Here is a 19,297-nt window from a genome sequence, read left to right as displayed (position 1 = left end):
CCCTGTTTCAGATAGCCTGAAAATTCTCAGAGTTACAATTGACTGAAATCTCACACTAGAAAGCCATGTGAAAAATACAACAAAGAAAATGTTCCATTCAGTGTGGAAACTCAAAAGAGTAAAACCTTTCTTCCCAAGGGAAATATTCCGCAGCTTGGTACAATCAATGGTGCTAAGCCACCTAGATTACTACAGTGCCATCTATGCCAGATGGAAAGAACAAATCATTAAGAAACTCCAAACTGCCCAAAACACAGCAGCCAGACTCATATTTGGAAAAACGAAATACGAAAGAGCCAAACCCCTAACAGAAAAACTACACTGGCTCCCACTTAAAGAACGTTTGCGTTCAAAAGTTGCACCCTGGTTCATAAAATCATTCACAGCAAGGCTCCGGTCTACATGTCAGACCTCATAGACTTACCAACCAGGAACACAAAAAGGTCAGCACGCACATTGCTGAATCTCCACTACCCCAGCTGCAAAGAACTAAAATATAAATCAACATATGCATCCAGCTTCTCTTACATAAGCACGCAACTATGGAATGCACTACCAAACGTCATAAAAACAATGCACAACCTAACAAACTTCCGAAATTCACTAAAATCCAACCTGTTCAAAAAGGCATACCACAATGATCCATCCTAAATACCAGACAACGAAACTTATACCAGAACTTGACAAACTGGACTCTCTATACTTGACTGCTTTATTTACTTTGTCACTAATGAACTTTAATGCAATACCACTTTGTATTTCTCATTCCAGAAATGGCGGTCGCCATTACACATTGAGCCTGCAAATAGGTGGGAAATGTGGGCTACAAATGCAACAAATAAATAAATAATTGTCTGCCAACCTGCAGAAAGAAGGATCAGCACAATAGTTGTAAGTAATACATTTTATTAAATTTAGTTATTAAAAATATATATAAAATACCAAAGAATATAGTACCAAGAAATTAAACACTGCAAACTTCAGTAGATATATATATATATATATATATGTATGTTTCTTAGGCAATTGAATTAAAGTGGATTGATAAAAGTTTTCATAGATGATACCTACGGATCCATAGAAGCCTGCAGCCAGTTTGCCTCTCTTCTGCCTTACACATCCCACTTGTGCTCAGACATCAGAACCTGCCTGATGTTATGACAAAGTAAACATTTGAATCCAGACTGCCCCAATTTGACTGCCCCGATCGGACCGACCGTTCACTTGTCTATTAGATTGTAAGCTCTTTGAGCAGGGACTGTCTCTCTTTGTTAAATTGTACAGCGCTGCGTAACCCTAGTAGCGCTCTAGAAATGTTAAGTAGTAGTAGTAGTAGTAGTAAGTCACAGTCCCTCCACTGCAAAACACTATACTCAACCTTGTGCAAAAACATACTCAGAACATTACTATACCATTCCAGCACTAACTCCCAGGACTCAAAGAGAACAACTTTGTGCATGAAAAGGCAATACTGTAAATATTACACCAGGCCCTAAAACACCACCTGTGAGAAAACAGAACAAATGAGACTGCTACAAAATCTTCACACTAGCAGAATGCCGCACCTTGGTCACGGGTACAAAACACAGACGGACCCTCAACAAATATGAAACAAGGAACCACAGATCATTAACAGAGACACAAAGAGAAAACAGTGAACTGGAAACCAGAACAAGTCAAACTCTGCATATACAGCAGTAGTAAAAAAAAAAAATAGAGGCTGAAATGCAAGATATCAGAGATGAGTATTTCCAAAGGCTCCCAAAACTGTAAAAGGAAAGACGCTTGAATTCTACAAAATAGCCACAACAAATGCAACAAGTGAGCCAAGATGATAATAATCCAGATAACCTCAATATTAAAAATGGAAGAAAGACCTCAGATGCCTTCAAATAAAAATCTCTGTTCTCTCTGTTCTTTGTCACCAATGCTACAAACTCCCTCCAGTAGTGCCAACCCAACTGTTCTCTCCATATAGTTTCTTGATGCCACCTATGTCATCAGGGTTTGCATGTGCACTCCACTGGTCTATGATGAAAGACTCCACTGCCAGGAGTTGAAGTGTTTTATGTATACAGAAAAACTCTTTTTGACTGTATCATTCCTTTTGAAATGTTTCTTGAACTTTCAAATTTCATTCATGATATAATCTTCAGTCAGAGTAGTAATATAAAGATAATAACAGAGTAAACAGACAAAAGCCCCACGATCAATACAGATCACACAGTATACTTCGAATGTATCCAAAAGGAAGAAAAATATCTAGAGGTCAATATTCAGTGGAATGGAAACTGCACATAAATATCTGGATAAGCTGTGTCACCACTAGGAGGCCCCCTAGTGTGCTTGTCCCAATCCTGATGCTTCACCAGAACCAAGGACTGCCTGAATGGAGTCTGCCTTTCTGTAGCAGACTCTGTAGAGAATTCCTTTCTACTATGGCTGAGATACTCCATCCATTACTTTAACCTCTCAGGTATCAGCCACACCACCTTGTCTCCGAATAACCAAGCCTTCACAAGGTTTCAATAAACAAAATATCATTTATTCTGGGTATAACAACTTTCATTCACTTAAACATTCCTGCTCCCTTCACCTTCCAAAGAGTAACATAATTCAACAAAAGTATTTCTTGGCTTCCCACCACAATTATATAACATACAGTTAACTAGACCCATGCTCCTTGTTATTTGAAGGCATAAATACGTATGTACATCCTATGGGGGTAATTCTATATATCATTTTCTATATGTAAAGCCTTTATTTAAGTATTTACTCATGCCTTTTTCCAAGTGAGTTACATTCAGGTACAGAAAGTATTTCCTTGTCCCTGGAGGGCTCACAATCTATGTCTGTACCTGAGGCAATGGAGCATACAGTGACTTGCCCCAAGATCACAAGGTGCCACAGTGGGATTTGAACTGGGCTCCCCTGGTTCTCAGTTGCTGCTATAACCATTGAGTTACTCTTCCACTCCATATACAAAAAGCGCTTTTATAAATTTGTGTGACTAAAGACACACTTAAAAAGTATGTGCATGGAAAGTGTGCACCTACTTTTTACTTGATCCGCATGTAGGCATTCCCAGCGGTGTAGTTTGGGTGGAGCAGAGGTGAAGTTGTTAAACATGTACATGCATAGAGAATACACAATTTTACATCTTCTTTGTGTTCTGGCATTGCTGTGCCACTGCAGCTGGATCTGGAAGCCTATCCTATCAAGACACAGAGGCTCCTTTGCTGCCTTTATAAAACAGTCTTCAACTCTCTGTTTCCTCTAAGTTGAGTGGGTGTCCTCCAATTGCATTGTTACCAGTAGCGGGTGGTGCTTCAATGTTTTGTTTTCAATCTCTAGGGACAGGCAGGTTCCCTAGAGTCGCAGAGCTTGCCAGTCCCTCACCATTGAAATCATGATAGTAAAACAGCATCCCCTACTGGCAGCACTGTGGATGGAGGACTCCCTCTCAGCTTAGAGCTTCAGATAGGTTACTGGACTTCTCACATAGGTGTCCTGTTACAGAATTACCCCCATGTGTGCCTGTATGCTTTATAAAATACAGGGGTAATTTTATAAAGGCTTTTTTGTGTGTATGTGGCCACATTTTCATGTAAAAGGCCTTTTACAAAATATTAACTGACTTAAATGTACCCGTCTTGTCAAGAAGGTGTGTACTGTGCAGGTAGGTGTAGCCAGGGGCAGGGCTGGGTAGAGTGTGGGCAGAGTTCAAAAATATATGGGTTGATTATAAAAATACTTCAGTGTACAGAACATTCTTCCAGATTTTATCTGTGAACATTTAAATCTGCTCTTGAGCAGGTGAAAATGTCTGTGCCTGCATTCAAGAATCTCTCAATGTCTACATCTACTTATTTTCAATTTTGAAAACACATTAACACTTTCTTATTTAGGAAATCTGTGTTATAATCTGATACTTAGAAGGTATCGGTATTATTGTTCTTATTTTATATTTCCTGGAAAATGTCCAGCTTCTTCTAAACTATGATCCGCTTAGAATCGCAAGGTATTAGTGGAATACAAGCTATATTGTAAATGTACATTTCTGCCACATATGCTAGTATTTTATAGAGACACATGCCTAAGGGACCCCTTTACTAAAGTGCATTGTTTTGGGCTTCATACACTATAAAGTATGATTTTAACATGTAAAAAGCCCAAAACTAATGCTGCATCTAGAAGGGGTGTCCCCACAATTTTTTTTTTTTGGCAGGTCATGTGTTAATATTCAGATTAATGCACGGTACCTGCTCCCTTCTATTTAGAAGGTGCTAACTACCGAATTCTATACAGGTTGCCTAAAGCTGAGTACGGATCCCAGATCTGCATGCAAACTAAAGAGTTAATGAACTATTAACAATCAATAACTGTGTTAATTGGCACGGAATCGGTGCCTATGAACCAAGTTTCAGCAGTTGTAAATCTAGTGGCCAAAGTTAGTCGCAAGATCAGCACTAGGCTAGTATTCTAGAAAGGCTACTCCTCCAGTAGGCTGTAGCCTAGTAGTTAGAACAAGGGATTTGACATTCAAGGGTGGATGGTTCAAATCCCACCACTACCTTCCTGTCATCTTGTGCTATTCACCACACATTGCCATACATACAAAATTGGCATGTAAATGTGTGCCTACCCAGACTGCCTATCCACCTTATAATTGAAAGAGAAAAACGCCTAGATTTCGACCCAAATCGGGAGATAGACGTTTATCTCACAAAAACGAATAAATCGGTATAATGGAAAGCTGATTTTGGACGTTTTCAACTGCACTCCATCGCGGAAGCGTACAAAGTTGACGGGGCGTGTCGGAGGCGTGACGAAGGTGGAACTGGGGCGTGGTTATCGGCTGAGGAGAGATGGACGCCTTTCGCCGATAATGGAAAAAAAGTATGCGTTTGTTGCTAGAATTTAGGGCACTTTTCCTGGACCCTGTTTTTTCCACGAATAAGGCCCCAAAAAGTGCCCTAAATGACCAGATTACCCCCAGAGGGAATCGGGGATGACCTCCCCTGACTCCCCCAGTGGTCACTAACCCCCTCCCACCACAAAAAATGATGTTTCACAACTTTTTATTTTCACCCTCAAATGTCATACCCACCTCCCTGGCAGCAGTATGCAGGTCCCTGGAGCAGTTGTTAGGGGGTGCAGTGGACTTCAGGCAGGTGGACCCAGGCCCATCCCCCCCTACCTGTTACAATTGTGCTGCTTAATGCTTAGTCGTCCAACCCCCCCCAAACCCACTGTACCCACATGTAGGTGCCCCCCCTTCACCCCTTAGGGCTATAGTAATGGTGTAGACTTGTGGGCAGTGGGTTTTGAGGGGGATTTGGGGGGCTCAACACACAAGGGAAGGGTGCTATGCACCTGGGAGCTCTTTTACCTTTTTTTTTGTTTTTGTAAAAGTGCCCCCTAGGGTGCCCGGTTGGTGTCCTGGCATGTGAGGGGGACCAGTGCACTACGAATCCTGGCCCCTCCCACGAACAAATGCCTTGGATTTATTCATTTTTGAGCTGGGCGCTTTCATTTTCCATTATCACTGAAAAACAAAAACGCCCAGCTCACAAATTGTCGAATAAAACATGGACGTCTATTTTTTTTCGAACATACGGTTCCGTCTGCCCCTTCACGGACCCGTTCTCGGAGATAAACGCCCATGGAGATAGACGTTTTCGTTCAATTATGCCCCTCCACGTGAGGACCCTCCTACAAAGTACACACTATCAGGGCCACCGAGTGACAAAGCTGGGCCCAGCACAAACAAGGGCCCCGCAACCACTGCCTCCCTCATTTTTGTAAAAATTGAGGTCACCCCCTCCCATGTCTTTTAAAACAGTTCTTTGCCGGCATAGAGCACAAGCAGCCAGTGACTGATATGATACACACTACTCCCGCCGGCACCACAGCCTTCCCTCTGGCGTGTTCCCGCCTATGTGGAAACAGGAAATTGCATCAAAGGGAAGGCTGTGTGGCTGGAATGAGCAGTACGTATCAGTCACTGACTGCTCATGCTCACTGCTGTTTAAAAAAAGTAAGCGGGGGATCCTCGATTTTTAAAAAAACAAAACGATTCGAATCAATTTGCCAAAAATGAATCAGCAAATTGATTCTAATTGCGACTCAGACAGCACTGATTGGAGGCTGGGCCCGGGTAATCTTGCCCCCGCCCCTCCTCTGGGCGGCCCTGCACACCATCACATTTGGGGCCCTGGAGCAGTAAGTGCAGTTATAGGTGCTATTTGCATGCCATAGAGCTGGTCTAAGTGCAGGTGTATGAATGTGGCAGGAACGCACATAATTTTCAGTATTCTGTAAGTTACGCATGTGAGATCCCTGCCAATTTCATGCCCAAGCACCACTCCTATGTACACCCCCCATGCAAATACACAGTGTGTAAGTTAAGTGGGCATTTGCAGAATATTGGCATTTATGCATATATGTATGCACATATATACATGTATAATTATTCTAAACATTTTCACACAGAAATTGGTTAGAAGACAATGTGAAAGAACTGCTTTTATAATGCCTAGTGATGAGCATTTGATCAGTTTCAATACCTGAAGTGGATGATTCATCACTAAGAGGTTCTTTTACAAAGCCAAGGTAAAAGGAGGTCTTAGAAAACCCTTAAGCGGGTCTTTCCCATTTTTACTGCTACCAGAAAATGGCTGATTTTGTAGGTGGTAAGGGCTCATGCGCTAATCGGTTTGTGTGCGGCAATGTAGATGTGGTAACTGAGTAGCATGGAAACACCCACTCTTCACCCCCACACATGCTCCCTCCCAGAAAAATAAAAAAAAATGTTTTTTAGTGCGTGGTTTGCGTGTGTGCATTTGGAACCTTCCACGGGACGCCTCAGTGGTAAGCTTACTACAGTTTAGTAAAAGGAGCCTTAAATAAATCTTTTAGAAATCTTCCGCAAGGCAGTTGAATTTTTATATGATAAAGTTAAAATTCCCATTTACGAGGATATGTTGTTTCCAAAATATTGTACATTTCCTAGTTTTGCAATTCTGAATTTTTCTTTTACAGAAAACCAATGCACACTCCAGCTTGGCTGACATTTTTAATCCTAGCACTCAGTATTTGTAGACACATTTTCACAGGTTGCTTTTTGCTCCACAGCTGTATTTCCACATGCTGCCACTATGTTCATTACGCTCTTGGCAAGTCTTGGTGTCTCTAATTTATCTACAATGGACTTTGTTTTCTGAGAATGGCTACACAAACTTTTAGACCTCACATGTGGACATCCGCATGTTCCTTGTGAGTCAAACTTCATTACAATTTCTGTCTTGGGGCTGCCGGTGAGAAATGTGCAAGGATAAGCAGAGTTGATACCTACTTTACCAAAGTTGCTGCTATTTTCGGTGTTTCTCAACCTTAGCTTCTGTTCCAATTGCATTTCAGCTTCATGTGCAACACTAAGAATTTCTGACCTGTGGCCATGAGAAATTGTTTCTTGGGCTTTATAATTCCATTGACTTCTCCATCTTTCCATTGCAGTAGGACACATTTGATCCATAATGGTACTATATTCTGCTGTCCATTTATTATCTCCACCAATAAACTTCCCAGCATGGGAAAATATAAAACTTCTAGACCCAGTCACAGTTGCCTGACAAGTACTAAAGGATTGTTCAGGGTAATACTGCATTGCCTTAGACTTTTCCAAAGGATAAGAAGTAGTTGCTTCTAACTTTGGCCTTTGTACTGTTAATTGGTTATTTGAGAAATCTGATGTTGTCCCTGCTCTGACAGACTTTCCATTCATAATGATATCAGTTTGCTTTGTAGAACTTAGGTCATTATTGTTTGAATTCTCATGCTTATCACAGGATGAAATATCACATGTATCTAAATAGGATTTAGGCCTTGCAATATGTGGTACGATGGCTAAAGTGTTTTTACCACAATCTTGCGTAACAACTGTATTTCTACTTGAAGCACAGCAGAGACTTCCTCGGTGCTGTGAAACTAGTTGCATTTTCTGCTCTATACCAGTATTCTCCGCTTTCATACCAAATGAATAGGCTTTTCTGCGCACTCCTAATACTGGTGACATGGAACTTGTACTGTCATTGCACTTTGCCTTATCTCCTTCAGAATGATATTTGTAGATACTGTAGCCTTCAGAGCTGTTGATACTGCTTTGTCTCAGGAGATAAGTTGAATCACATTCTGAGGATGCCCTGGAACATGAACGTATCGGCTCTGATTTCTCTATTCCTACTAGCGTTTCCAGTGCAGCAGCCATTCGACCCGATAGCTCTTCCAGTTGAGAGAGGCGAAGGTCCACTGTTTGAAGAGAAGCTTTCATGAAGTGCTCTCTTTCATTCACTTCTTCTAGCCTCATTGACATGTTTTCAACTCTGCAAACAAAACAACAACAAAATTTATAAATTGTAGGTTTATTAAAGAGAAAATGCCAAGAATCTTTGAAAGAGTCAATTAATGATAGACTGATTTGAGTTGTGTCCATATTTTTCACTTCTTCCTTTGAACTGGGCCAACAACTTTGTCAGTTAGTATCTGGGCCCTCATGACTTTGAACTATACCCTTGGTACTTGCAAATAACAAGTACTGCAAGGATGACTACGTTGTTTCATGGAACCTGAAGGCCTGATGCATGAAGCTATTTTTTACAGTCACAAATGGGGTAATTTTATAAGGAGCTGTCTAGTTTTATGTATGTATTTATTTATTGATACTTATATCCCACGTTATCCAAAGTAAAATTATTCAGTTCAATGCAACTAACATTCAATTATAATGTTACAGAGAAAGTTTAAGAAAATCAAAGTAGAACCAGAATGAATAAATGTGGTAGGTAAACAGTAAGGAAATAAGCACAACCATTATTTCATAAGGCAATTGGACAACTTAGTATAAGAACTTTTTGAAAAGGAAAAGGTTTCAGGAATTTACGGAAGGTAAGATAATTATCGATGAGTCTTACTTCCCTTGGAATAAAATTCCACCATTTGGTACCAAGATGGAAAAAGTCTTTGGTCAGCACAGACTTAATATTTTATGTTTTTATAGCTTGGGAAGTGTAGAATGAGGTAATCCGTTACACCTGGTGTAGCATTTCAGGTAGGAAGGTTTATCATGTGTAGCATGTAATCAGGTCTAGCATGTCTAAATTAGATTATTTGAACATAGTGTATTGTGGTACAGTGAAACCCTGATATAACACACCCAACAATAACACAAATTTGCACATAACACAATCATGTCTTGGCTCCCTTTTTTTTTTTTTTTTTTACATACAGCTCGTCTGTTGGCAATGTTTAGCAACGACTTGGTGGCCACCTCTACCCCCAGCCCTGTGCCTGCATGAAAAACACTCCAGCCAATTGTCACGGTTGTGCCCAGGTTCCTGGCTCTCAGTCACCTCGCCCCCCGGTGGTTAAACCTGGTGGCTGCCGTGAACTGATGGCTTACCGTTTCCCATGTTCCAGAAGATATGCTGGTCCGGTCCGGATCTTCCAGCCTTCCAGATTTTTTGGGCAGTTTTTTTGAACTAAGCAGTACCCGTACCCTCCCTTGTATGCTGCCTTTATTAACCACCTGGGAAGGTCTCTAGTTTGCCTTGCAACAGAGGTCCTCAGAGGAGTTTTCCTTTGTTGAGAGTTTGTTGCATTGCTGCTGTGCTTTTTCCTGATTGTGGCTTTGACCCTGCTTGTCCCCTGGTTTAGTCTTCTGTCTGCTGCCCACCCAGACCCGGCTTGTTTTCTGGTTTATTCTGCTGCTTGCTGCCTGCCTGGAACCCCGGTGTGCTTTCTGGAAGTTTCCTGCTGTTCGCCAGCTGGCTGCTGTTTCCTGCAGTTCTGCCTTCCAGCCCTGTCCGGTAAGTCCTGTCGGCCGCCTGCACCCAGGGGCTCAACTCCTGAGGAACGACGGTCAAGTGCAGGTGAAGTTTGGGCTGAATTCCTGTCCTGTTTGCTCCAGCTTGAGTTGCCTCGGCTGCAGTCTTCGCCTGGTAGTTCCTGTCCTGGGTTTGCTGGTACGTCTGTCCTGCCTTGTCTGTGTTTGTGTGATTCTTCTGCCGCTGCCACCCCTCGGCAGTGGCCCAAGGGCTCACTAACCCTGAGATTCTGGGAGAGACGTGACAGATTGCAAGGCCATGAGCTCGGAGGGATCATCCATCGTGCAGGCGCTGCAGGAGCATGCTAATGCCCTCCACACCTTGGGGGCACGTATGGACCAGTTAGAGAGACTTTTGTCGGCATCCTTAAAGGCAGCAGTGGATGCTTCAAGTTCAGGTCCAGCAGCAGCAAGAGCTCCGGCCACACCAGGGATCCACCTGAAGTCACCACCCAGATATGACGACAATCCCAAGGACTGTAGAGGTTTTCTCAACCAGTGTGAAATAATTTTTGAACTCCCGTCCCAAGATTTCCCCACTGAGAGAACCCAGATAGCTTATATTATGTCTCTATTGTCCGATCAAGCATTAGTTTGGGCGTTCCCTCTTTGGGAGAAGGACGATCCAGTGCTTCATGATCTCCAGGGCTTCCTGGATCAATTTAAACAAGTTTTTGAAGAGTCTGGGAAGGTTACTTCCGCAACTTCTGCACTCTTGAGACTCAAGCAAGGAACACAGACCCTGGGTGACTATGCGAGCAGGTTCCGCACTTTGGCTTCTGAATTAGCCTGGAACAATGAAAGTCTGATCGCGACCTTTTGGCAGGGATTGGCACTGCAAATTAAGGATGAGCTGGCTGGACGTGAACTTCCCACCAGGTTGGATGAGCTAATCAAGATTTGTAATATGATTGATATTCGATTCCAGGAGCGTGGCCGAGAATGACGTTCCATAGAAAAGATAGGTATTAAGACACCTAGCCATCAAGTTTTACCATAGACTCCTCATCCGCAGGAGGTTCCCCCCCAACCACCAGTAGAACCCATGCAACTAGGTCATACTCCTCTCACGATTCAAGAGAAACAGAGGCGTCGGACCCTCAATCTTTGCCTGTATTGTGGTGATACGGGACACTACGCGGTCAACTGTCCACAGAAACCCGGATCCTTGGTGCCAGGTCTGACTGCAGGCACAGTAATAAGTCAATTTTCTAGCCTTCTGCATACCCTGTTCTTAATGTCAGCAGTGCTCGACCTAGGTCACAGACAGGAGCAGACTGAGGTATTTCTGGACTCCGGGGCGGGTGGAAGCTTTATAGCCGCGTCCCTAGTCCATCGACTTAACATTTTGACACAAGAATTACCTAAGACCATCCCGTTCTTTTCAGTGTATGGAAGCATTCAAGGATATGTAAACACTCAAACGGTTCCCTTGAGCTTACTGATTGGCGATCACAGGGAGGACATCTCTCTATATGTCCTTCCCTCAGCAGTGCAGCCCATTGTATTGGGTCTTCCATGGCTACAGAGACACAATCCGGTCCTGGACTGGGGAAAGGGTGAGATATTGCACTGGGGCGAGTCTTGCAGAAAACTTTATTTTATCCCTGACACCGATAGTGTGGTCGGTGAACAGCCGGACCAAGACTCAGATGCATGGACGGACATTAGTGACTGCCAGGACTCTAAGACTTTTACGAGGGGGCTGACCTGTGCATGTGCGTTACCCCAGATCAGCCAGTACTGATGATGGGACTCAGTTGGAACAAATACAACCCATGGAACCCTTAAATGTTTCAACTTTACTTGAAACTTCAGATCCAGAGGTGGCTCAACAAGCTGCTCTGCTAGTTACTTTTGCTTTAGCTTTAGATAAAGACTGGGGGCCAGATGCACTAAACTTAACGAGCCATTAATGAGCAAGTAGTAAACCCTGGCATGCACTAAAGGCTTCTCCCAGCCATTTTCAGATCACGGTAGCAGCTAACGAAAACGGAATGCAGATGAGCAAATTAGTATTATAACGTGTAGAAACCGTATTGTAATGAGATGCAGTACCATTTTCCGATTCCCTTATCGTGGAAACCCCTAATGGGAGGTCTGCTCCTCTCGTTGGGGCTGTTATGAGGGAATCGGAAAGGAAAAAAAACATCCAACAAGTGCTCAGAAGAGAGGGAAGGTAAAAAAAAAGCCAAGTGCTCATCAGGGACGTCCTTCTAAAGTGCCTAACATGGACGTCCTTCAAGGACGTCCCTGAAGAGCACTTGGATTTCTTTTTTTTTCCCCCTTCCGCCACCCCCTCTGAGGTCACCGCTCCCCCTTCCCTTGAAATCACAGCTTCCCACAGCCCTGACCTCCCCGCCATCCTCCGTGCCTAGCCCCCTCCGCCCCCCCTGAGGTCAAGGTTGTCGCCGCTGCCGCCGCTGCCGCCGCTCCCCCCCTCCGTCTGCCACCGGGCCGGGCCCTCACAGCGCCTCTCACCTGTGAAGGCGCTGCAGCAGGCAACAGCAGATCGCTTCCCTTCGGGCCTCCCTCCTTCCCTCCCTGGCCCGCCCTCATCTGATGTAAGTTATGTGAGGGTGGGACACAGGGAGGGAAGGAGGGAAGCCCGAAGGGAAGCGATCTGCTGTTGCCTGCTGCAGCGCCTTCACATGGAGGTGAGAGGCGCTGTGAGGGCCCGGCCCGGTGGCAGATGGAGGGTGGAGGGGGGAGCGGTGGCGACGACGACCTCGACCTCAGGGGGGGCAGAGGGGGCAGGGCCCTGTGTCGTGGAGGATGGCGGGGAGGCCGGGGCTGCGCGAAGCTGTGATTTCAATGCAGGGGGAGGGGGAGCGTAGACGGCAACGACGACCTCGGGGGGGGGGGGGCGGCGGCAGCGGAAAGAAAAAAAAAAGAAAGCCAAGTGCTTGTCAGGGACGTCCATAAAGGACGTCCTTGTCAGGCGCAGAGCAACCAACATAATGCTTGGCTGCTCTGTACATGCTCGACTGGCCGACTGTTTAACGATGGAATAGAAAATGCAAGTGAGCTACAACGAGCAGCTAATTTGCATTCTTTTCCTTGATGCATGCCCATTCCTTACCGATTCGCTAAGGGAATCGGTAAGGGAAGGGCTTTAACGATTTTTTAGTTCATCTTGGCCTGGGTTCTACGTCCATATTTTAAAAATAGAGATAAACATTTCTTGACAATCCGTATGTTTCCAGATGCTTCATGTGAAACACAAAGGAAGAGGAAGGAATTTCTTCTATTGAGACCTGCAGTTTTACAATTGGGAGCGTTGTTCTTCCTTAAAATTTCCCTGTAAATGTGTGATTAAGTATAGCTCACACAAATATGTTTTTTTTTCCAAATTCTACTCAGCTCTCTGCTTTAGTTTCTTTTAGAGGAATAACGGAGAGAAGTGATAGGACCTCTTCTCCCATATATGAGTTAGAAGATCCCTCATAATTGAAATTTTCTTCTGTATTAGAGCTTGATGTTGTTAGTAGCTTTTTCTTCTATTCTCTTTTGAGTTTACTCTTTTATTTTATAGGCTTGGCGTGCTCTTTATATGGAGGACTGGAGTTAAAAGATGTTTAATTAGATTGTAAGCTCTGTCGAGCAGGGACTGTCTCTTCATGTTCAAGTGTACATCGCTGCGTACGTCTAGTAGTGCTTTAGAAATGATAAGTAGTAGTAGTAGTTATTTCTTATATACTGGACTTTATTCCGTTTTCTTATTGAAAATGTATTATTCTGTACAAGTGGATTCTTCAAACCCTGTTTACTAAGGTGCGCTAGCGTTTTTAGCACGTGCACAAAATTAGCGCACGCTAACTGTGTAGACCCATAGGAATATTGTGGGATGACTTCCCTATGAGGAAAGGCTAAAGCAGCTGGGGTTCTTTAGCTTGCAGAAAAGACAGGTGAGAGGAGATATGATAAAGGTCTATAAAATAACGAGTGGAGTGGAACAGGTAGACATGAATTGCTTGTTTACTCTTTCCAAAAATACTAGGACTAGGGGGCATGCAACGCAGCTACAAAGTAGTAAATTTAAAATGAATTGGAGAAAATATTTCTTCACTCAATGTGTAATTAAACTTTGGAATTCGTTGCCAGAGAATGTAGTAAAAGCAATTAGCTTAGCAGGGTTTAAAAAAAAGGAAAAGTCCATAGACCATTATTAAAATGGACTTGGGGAAAATCCACTGTTTATTTCTAGGATAAGCAGCATAAAATGTATTGTACGGTTTTGGGATCTTGCCAGGTACTTGTAACTTGGTTTGGCCACTGTTGGAAACAGGATGCTGGGCTTGATGGACCTTCGCTCTGTCCCAGTATGGCAATACTTATGTACTTATGTACACAGCACAAACTAATGGTTAACGTGCACTAAAACACCTACATGTATTGCTAAAAAACAAACAAACATTGTGTGGCACACCAACTTCTGTGGAGCAGGCACACTACATACAGAAAGGACTCATGTGGACAAAAGAAGAGTTATGGAAGCATCAAAAGCCCCACCAACCTCTCTTCCAAACTGTAAAACAAGGAGAGAGGGGGACAGAGCATGGCGTCCTTTGTGCACCACCCTCATAATCTGTTTGAGGTGAAAGTGATAACTGCTCTTAGGGCCCTGTTTACTAAGGTGCACTGTTTTTAGCGTGCGCTAACACTAGAGACACCCATAGGAATATATGGGTGTCTCTAGCTTTAGTGAATGCTAAAAATGCTAGTGCACCTACAGCGCAGCTTAATAAACAGGTCCCTTAGCTCTTTACTCCATTTCCTTGTCTCAGCATGAGTTCCTTATCTTTTTTTCTTGATAATTTAATTGCAGAATGTTCTACCTTTCAGATGTAACCCTAATTCGTTCATCATTGGATGACTGCTGTTCATCCTCTTTTTCTTGAAAATATTCCTCTAAACATTGTTCTTCAAATTCATACAGTTTCTTCAGTTCTTCATCACTGAGAAATAATTCTGGCAAAATACATATTTTTTAGTTAGTAGAAAATATAGCAGTCATTTCCATGTAAGCCTGAGCTATTGTATTCTTTAAAAAAAAAAAACACATTTAGAACCATGCTATAAACTATGCTGTATTTAGTACAGTCTTTTAATTCAGCATTAGTGCAGATTTTCTCTGTGTTTAAAAATACTTCCAATGCAGGAAGGGCTTTAGTGCACCAAAAATCTATGCTAAGCAGGGTAGTAAGAGGGTGAACTAATTTTAACGCACATTTCTTACTAATATTTGTACATGAGGTGTGTTCGAAATTACTTCTAATGCTGTAAAGGGTGCTAAAAATTAGTGCACATTTTTGCTTTCATATTAGGACTGAAACTTTACTTCAGTCCCAAAGAGGAAATAAAGCTTTTACTTCTATGGTCGGGGTTGCACGGGGACAGAAATTTCACCCATCCCCACTGGAATCTCCTCCATCTCCACCCGTCCCTGCAAGTAATCTCCTCCATCCCTGCCTGTTCCCTGTGCTAAAATAACCCAACTTATAGTAAAATAACTCAACAGTAACCCATGTTGATAACTTCCCCTCTCAGTGCTTAGGGGATTTCAATGCTATCAACCATATCCATTAATTTTTTAGTGCTATTATAATTGCCATGGCACAAGGAAAGGATAGGTAGGCTGGCTTGGCACTACACTTCCATGGGAACTCCACAGGACCTGTGTCATCCCCATGGGAGTCCCATGGACCTGGAGAGGATCCTTGCGGGAACCACGGGAATCCTGCCCCGTTCGAGTGCAGCTCTCTATTCTATGGAAAGTAAATGAAAGTAGAATTTAATTGGTAATTATAGAACTGGGATTGCTAGACATGGGATTCACATTTTGGGGATTCTTGAATCAAGACAACCATGCACATCAAGACACTCTCTGAGGGCAATTCTAAAAAGGGTGCCTGGAATTAGACAGCTATTGGGAGCCTATTCTAAAAGGAAGGTAGGCGCTATCTTTATCTTATATGCTATAGGGATCCCGAGCTGATTCTGTTGAGCTTTTAGCATCTTTTCATTCATTTTGGAACTAAAAGGGTTTTTGCCTATGATGATATAATCCCCAGCAGAAGCTTTCTCGACTCTTGTTATTACTAATGACTACTTGGGTTGGAGGTTGGGTTAAATTCAGAGGCTTTTCCCTTAATTCCCTTTAAAACAGATGCACTCCACAGAATCTCAAGTCTATTGTTGAAATTATTATTTTTTGCCATTACATGAGAGAATTTTGTTTTGTTGTACAGGCATAAGCAGTACCATAAAGTTAATGCAAATGCCTAGATTTTGGAGGTACATGCGAAAGGTTTGGGGCCCCTTTACTAATGTGTTTTAAGATTTGCAGTTAAGGCAGGATTTTACTGCATGTTAGCTGCAAATGTAATGGTACAATTAGTTGAGTCATTTGTAGTATTTTTTTATTCAGGTCATGAGTTAATGGTCCCATTAGCGTGTGGTACCAGGTTACAGTTCACATGGGAACACAAACAGGCTCATTTTCAAAGCACTTAGCCTCCCAAAGTTCCATAGAAACCTATGGAACTTAGCCTCCCAAAGTGCTTTGAAAATATGCCTCTTAGTGTCTCCGAGTTTGGAGGTACTAAGTGCTTCTGGCTGCACACCCCTAATTGGTACATGTGTCTTAGCCACAGATCCATGTGCAAATGAATTAGCTTACAAGTCAATTAATTGTTGTTAACAATTATTGCAGTTAATTGGCAATAATTGAAATTTACACACGCATCTCCCCTGCCCTATTCTATAACCCCAAGTGCTTAAATCCCCTAGCATACAACTCAAAACCAGTATGTGTAGAGGAGTGGCAGGACGTTCCTACAAGTTGCACTTGGGATTATAGAATAGCCCCGTATTTGCGCTAAAATGCCCGGAGTTGTGCGCTGGCACTTCCACCAAGTTCCAGGTTGCGTAAATACTGGTGTTGAAATGGGCTCTAAGCGCTATTGTATAAATGGTACTCAAACAGGACTGCTGTTTATAGAATAGTGCTCCACGCTGATTTTTTCCCAGTGCCAAAATCTTGGCATCATTTATAGAATGCCTCCCTAGAAAGGAGATTCTATATATGGCGCCTAAAAAAAATTGGCACTGAAATTAGTGCCAATTAAGCATATTCTATAATCAGCACCTAGATTTAGGTTCCAATTATAGAATCCATTTAGGTGATATTTCAGCGCCTAAATCTGCGTGCATCCATTTAAACTAACTAAAACATGGTGTAAATCCCAGCATGTGGATTTAGGCGCACTGGGCCATATTCTGTAACTAGGCACCTAAATTTCAGAATGCCCATGAAATGTCCATTCTCCACCCATAACCACGCCCTTTTTTGCCTGCGCATGTTAGAAGTTCAGCCCACATTATTACAGAATACACTTAGCGAGCTGGGCAGCTAAATTTTAATCAGTGCCAATTAATGCTCGTTAAGTGCTGATACCAGCAGTCATTAGCTTGTTAAGACAATTGCTGTTATAGAATCTGCACTGATTTCAGCACCTAAATCTAAAAGCACTATATAGAATCTGGGGGTATGTATGTGTGTAAGTGTGAGACCTTCCAACTCCACCCAGCTGCAAACTACATGCTATCAAAGATATACGTGTAGTTACGGAAAAGCATGTACACAGATTTTTGGCATATACCCCTGTATGTGCACATGCCACTATTCTAGTCAATGACATGCATGTTTGGCATATAAATATTAGCACCTTCGAATTACGGTCTGTGCCCTGAAAATGATAGATATAAATCAAGGTCAGGTATACATATTTATTTATTTGTAACATTTGTATCCCACATTTTCCCACTCATTAGCAGGCTCAATGTGGCTTACATATAAAGTAGCGCATATGAGTTTATCTTGTTGGGCAGACTGGATGGACCGTACAGGTCTTTTCTGTCACCTACTTTGTTACTATGTTATGTTACCACTCTCTGCCAGATTCTATGTATTATGCCTAACGTTTTGCGCCTAAATATAAGCGCATTCCATAACAATTCACATAACTTAATTGGCTTAACAAACCAATCGGCGTTAACAGCACTTAACAAGCAATAATGAGCACTAATTGGTAATAATTAGAATTTACGTGCATAATCGCTAAGCGTATGCTGTAATGAACTGCACCTAAATTCTAAAGTGCACATCCAAAAATGGGCATGGTTATGGGTGGGGAAATGGGCATTTCATGGGCATTCACAAATTTATATGCATCGTTATTGAATATAGCCCAGGCCGCATAAATCTACATGCAGGTATTTATGCCATGTTTTTATTGGTGTAAATGGATGAGAATAATTTAAGGAACTGGGATATCAACTAAACGTATTCTATATACTGTGCTTAAATCTTATAGAATATGCTTAGGCAAAAATGATTTCCACGCACCATATATAGAATCTCCCCTCTGTGCTTGCCCTACCTCTGTTCTGTAACAAGTTTCATCCATTAATCCCTGACCACCTAAATTTACCATACCACCCATCTACCTACCTCTCACCCATCCAATGGTTAGAGATGTGTTAAACTAGACTTGTACCTTTAGCTGTTGACATTAAAATGGAAGTAAAGTAGTTTAAAGAACCTTCACTTCCATTTACTTTCTATTTTAAAAATTTACTTCTGATTTGGTGCACAGTTTTAACTATTGTGCCCAATGCATCTTATTTGTTTATTATATCACAAGTGTAATAAAAAATTACTGCAGCAGTTAAAATAATACATGCTAAACAGGAGGGTAGTTACAAATATGCATTAAGGGAATAGTGCACAGTTTTTACCACTTTAAAAGACAAGATAATGTGTTGTTTTACCATAATGCACATTAGTTTGCCACAGTACTACTACTACTACTTAACATTTCTAGAGCGCTACTAGGGTTACGCAGCGCTGTACAAAATAAACAAAGAAGGACGGTCCCTGCTCAAAGGAGCTTACAATCTAAAGAACGAAATGTCAAGTTGGGCAGTCTAGATTTCCTGGGTAGAGGTGTAGAGGTTAGGTGCCGAAGGCGACGTTGAAGAGGTGGGCTTTAAGCAAAGATTTGAAGATGGGCAGGGAGGGGGCCTGGCGTATGGGCTCGGGGAGTTTGTTCCACGCGTGGGGTGAAGCGAGGCAGAAAGGGCGGAGCCTGGAGTTGGCGGTGGTGGAGAACGGTACTGAAAGGAGGGATTTGTCTTGAGAGCGGAGGTTACGGGTAGGAACGTAAGGGGAGATGAGGGTTGAGAGGTAAGGAGGGGCTGCAGATCGAGTACATTTGTAGGTTAGTAGCAGAAGCTTGAATTGAATGCGGTACCTGATCGGAAGCCAATGAAGTGACTTGAGAGGGGTGATATGAGTGTATCGGTTCAGGCGGAAGATAAGACGTGCAGCAGAGTTCTGAATGGACTGAA

General features: G+C 42.6%; 1 protein-coding gene and 1 long non-coding RNA gene across 2 annotated transcripts in view; one reads left to right on the top strand and one right to left on the bottom strand.

Annotated features, from left to right (window-relative positions):
• The first annotated feature begins 2,555 nt into the window (after window positions 1-2,555).
• LOC115458672 lies at window positions 2,556-13,789 on the top strand. The gene is made up of 3 exons (XR_003940133.1): window positions 2,556-2,685; window positions 2,894-2,901; window positions 13,776-13,789. It is a non-coding gene; the product is annotated as an uncharacterized LOC115458672 (long non-coding RNA).
• TRPM1 (transient receptor potential cation channel subfamily M member 1) overlaps window positions 5,650-19,297 on the bottom strand; it is a 153,753-nt gene continuing 140,105 nt past the window's right edge. Inside the window, exons 24-25 of the mRNA XM_030188493.1 lie at window positions 14,722-14,854; window positions 5,650-8,384 (exon numbers count right to left, since the gene is read on the bottom strand). Of these exons, the coding sequence (XP_030044353.1) occupies window positions 7,085-8,384; window positions 14,722-14,854 (1,433 nt within the window). The 3' untranslated portion in view covers window positions 5,650-7,084. The remainder of the gene's footprint in view (window positions 8,385-14,721; window positions 14,855-19,297) is intronic.

The sequence above is a fragment of the Microcaecilia unicolor genome, chromosome 1 (assembly GCF_901765095.1).
Source record: "Microcaecilia unicolor chromosome 1, aMicUni1.1, whole genome shotgun sequence".
Lineage (NCBI taxonomy): Eukaryota > Metazoa > Chordata > Amphibia > Gymnophiona > Siphonopidae > Microcaecilia > Microcaecilia unicolor.
Note: the sequence above shows the minus strand (reverse complement) of the source record. Positions and strands in the feature narration are given on the sequence as shown.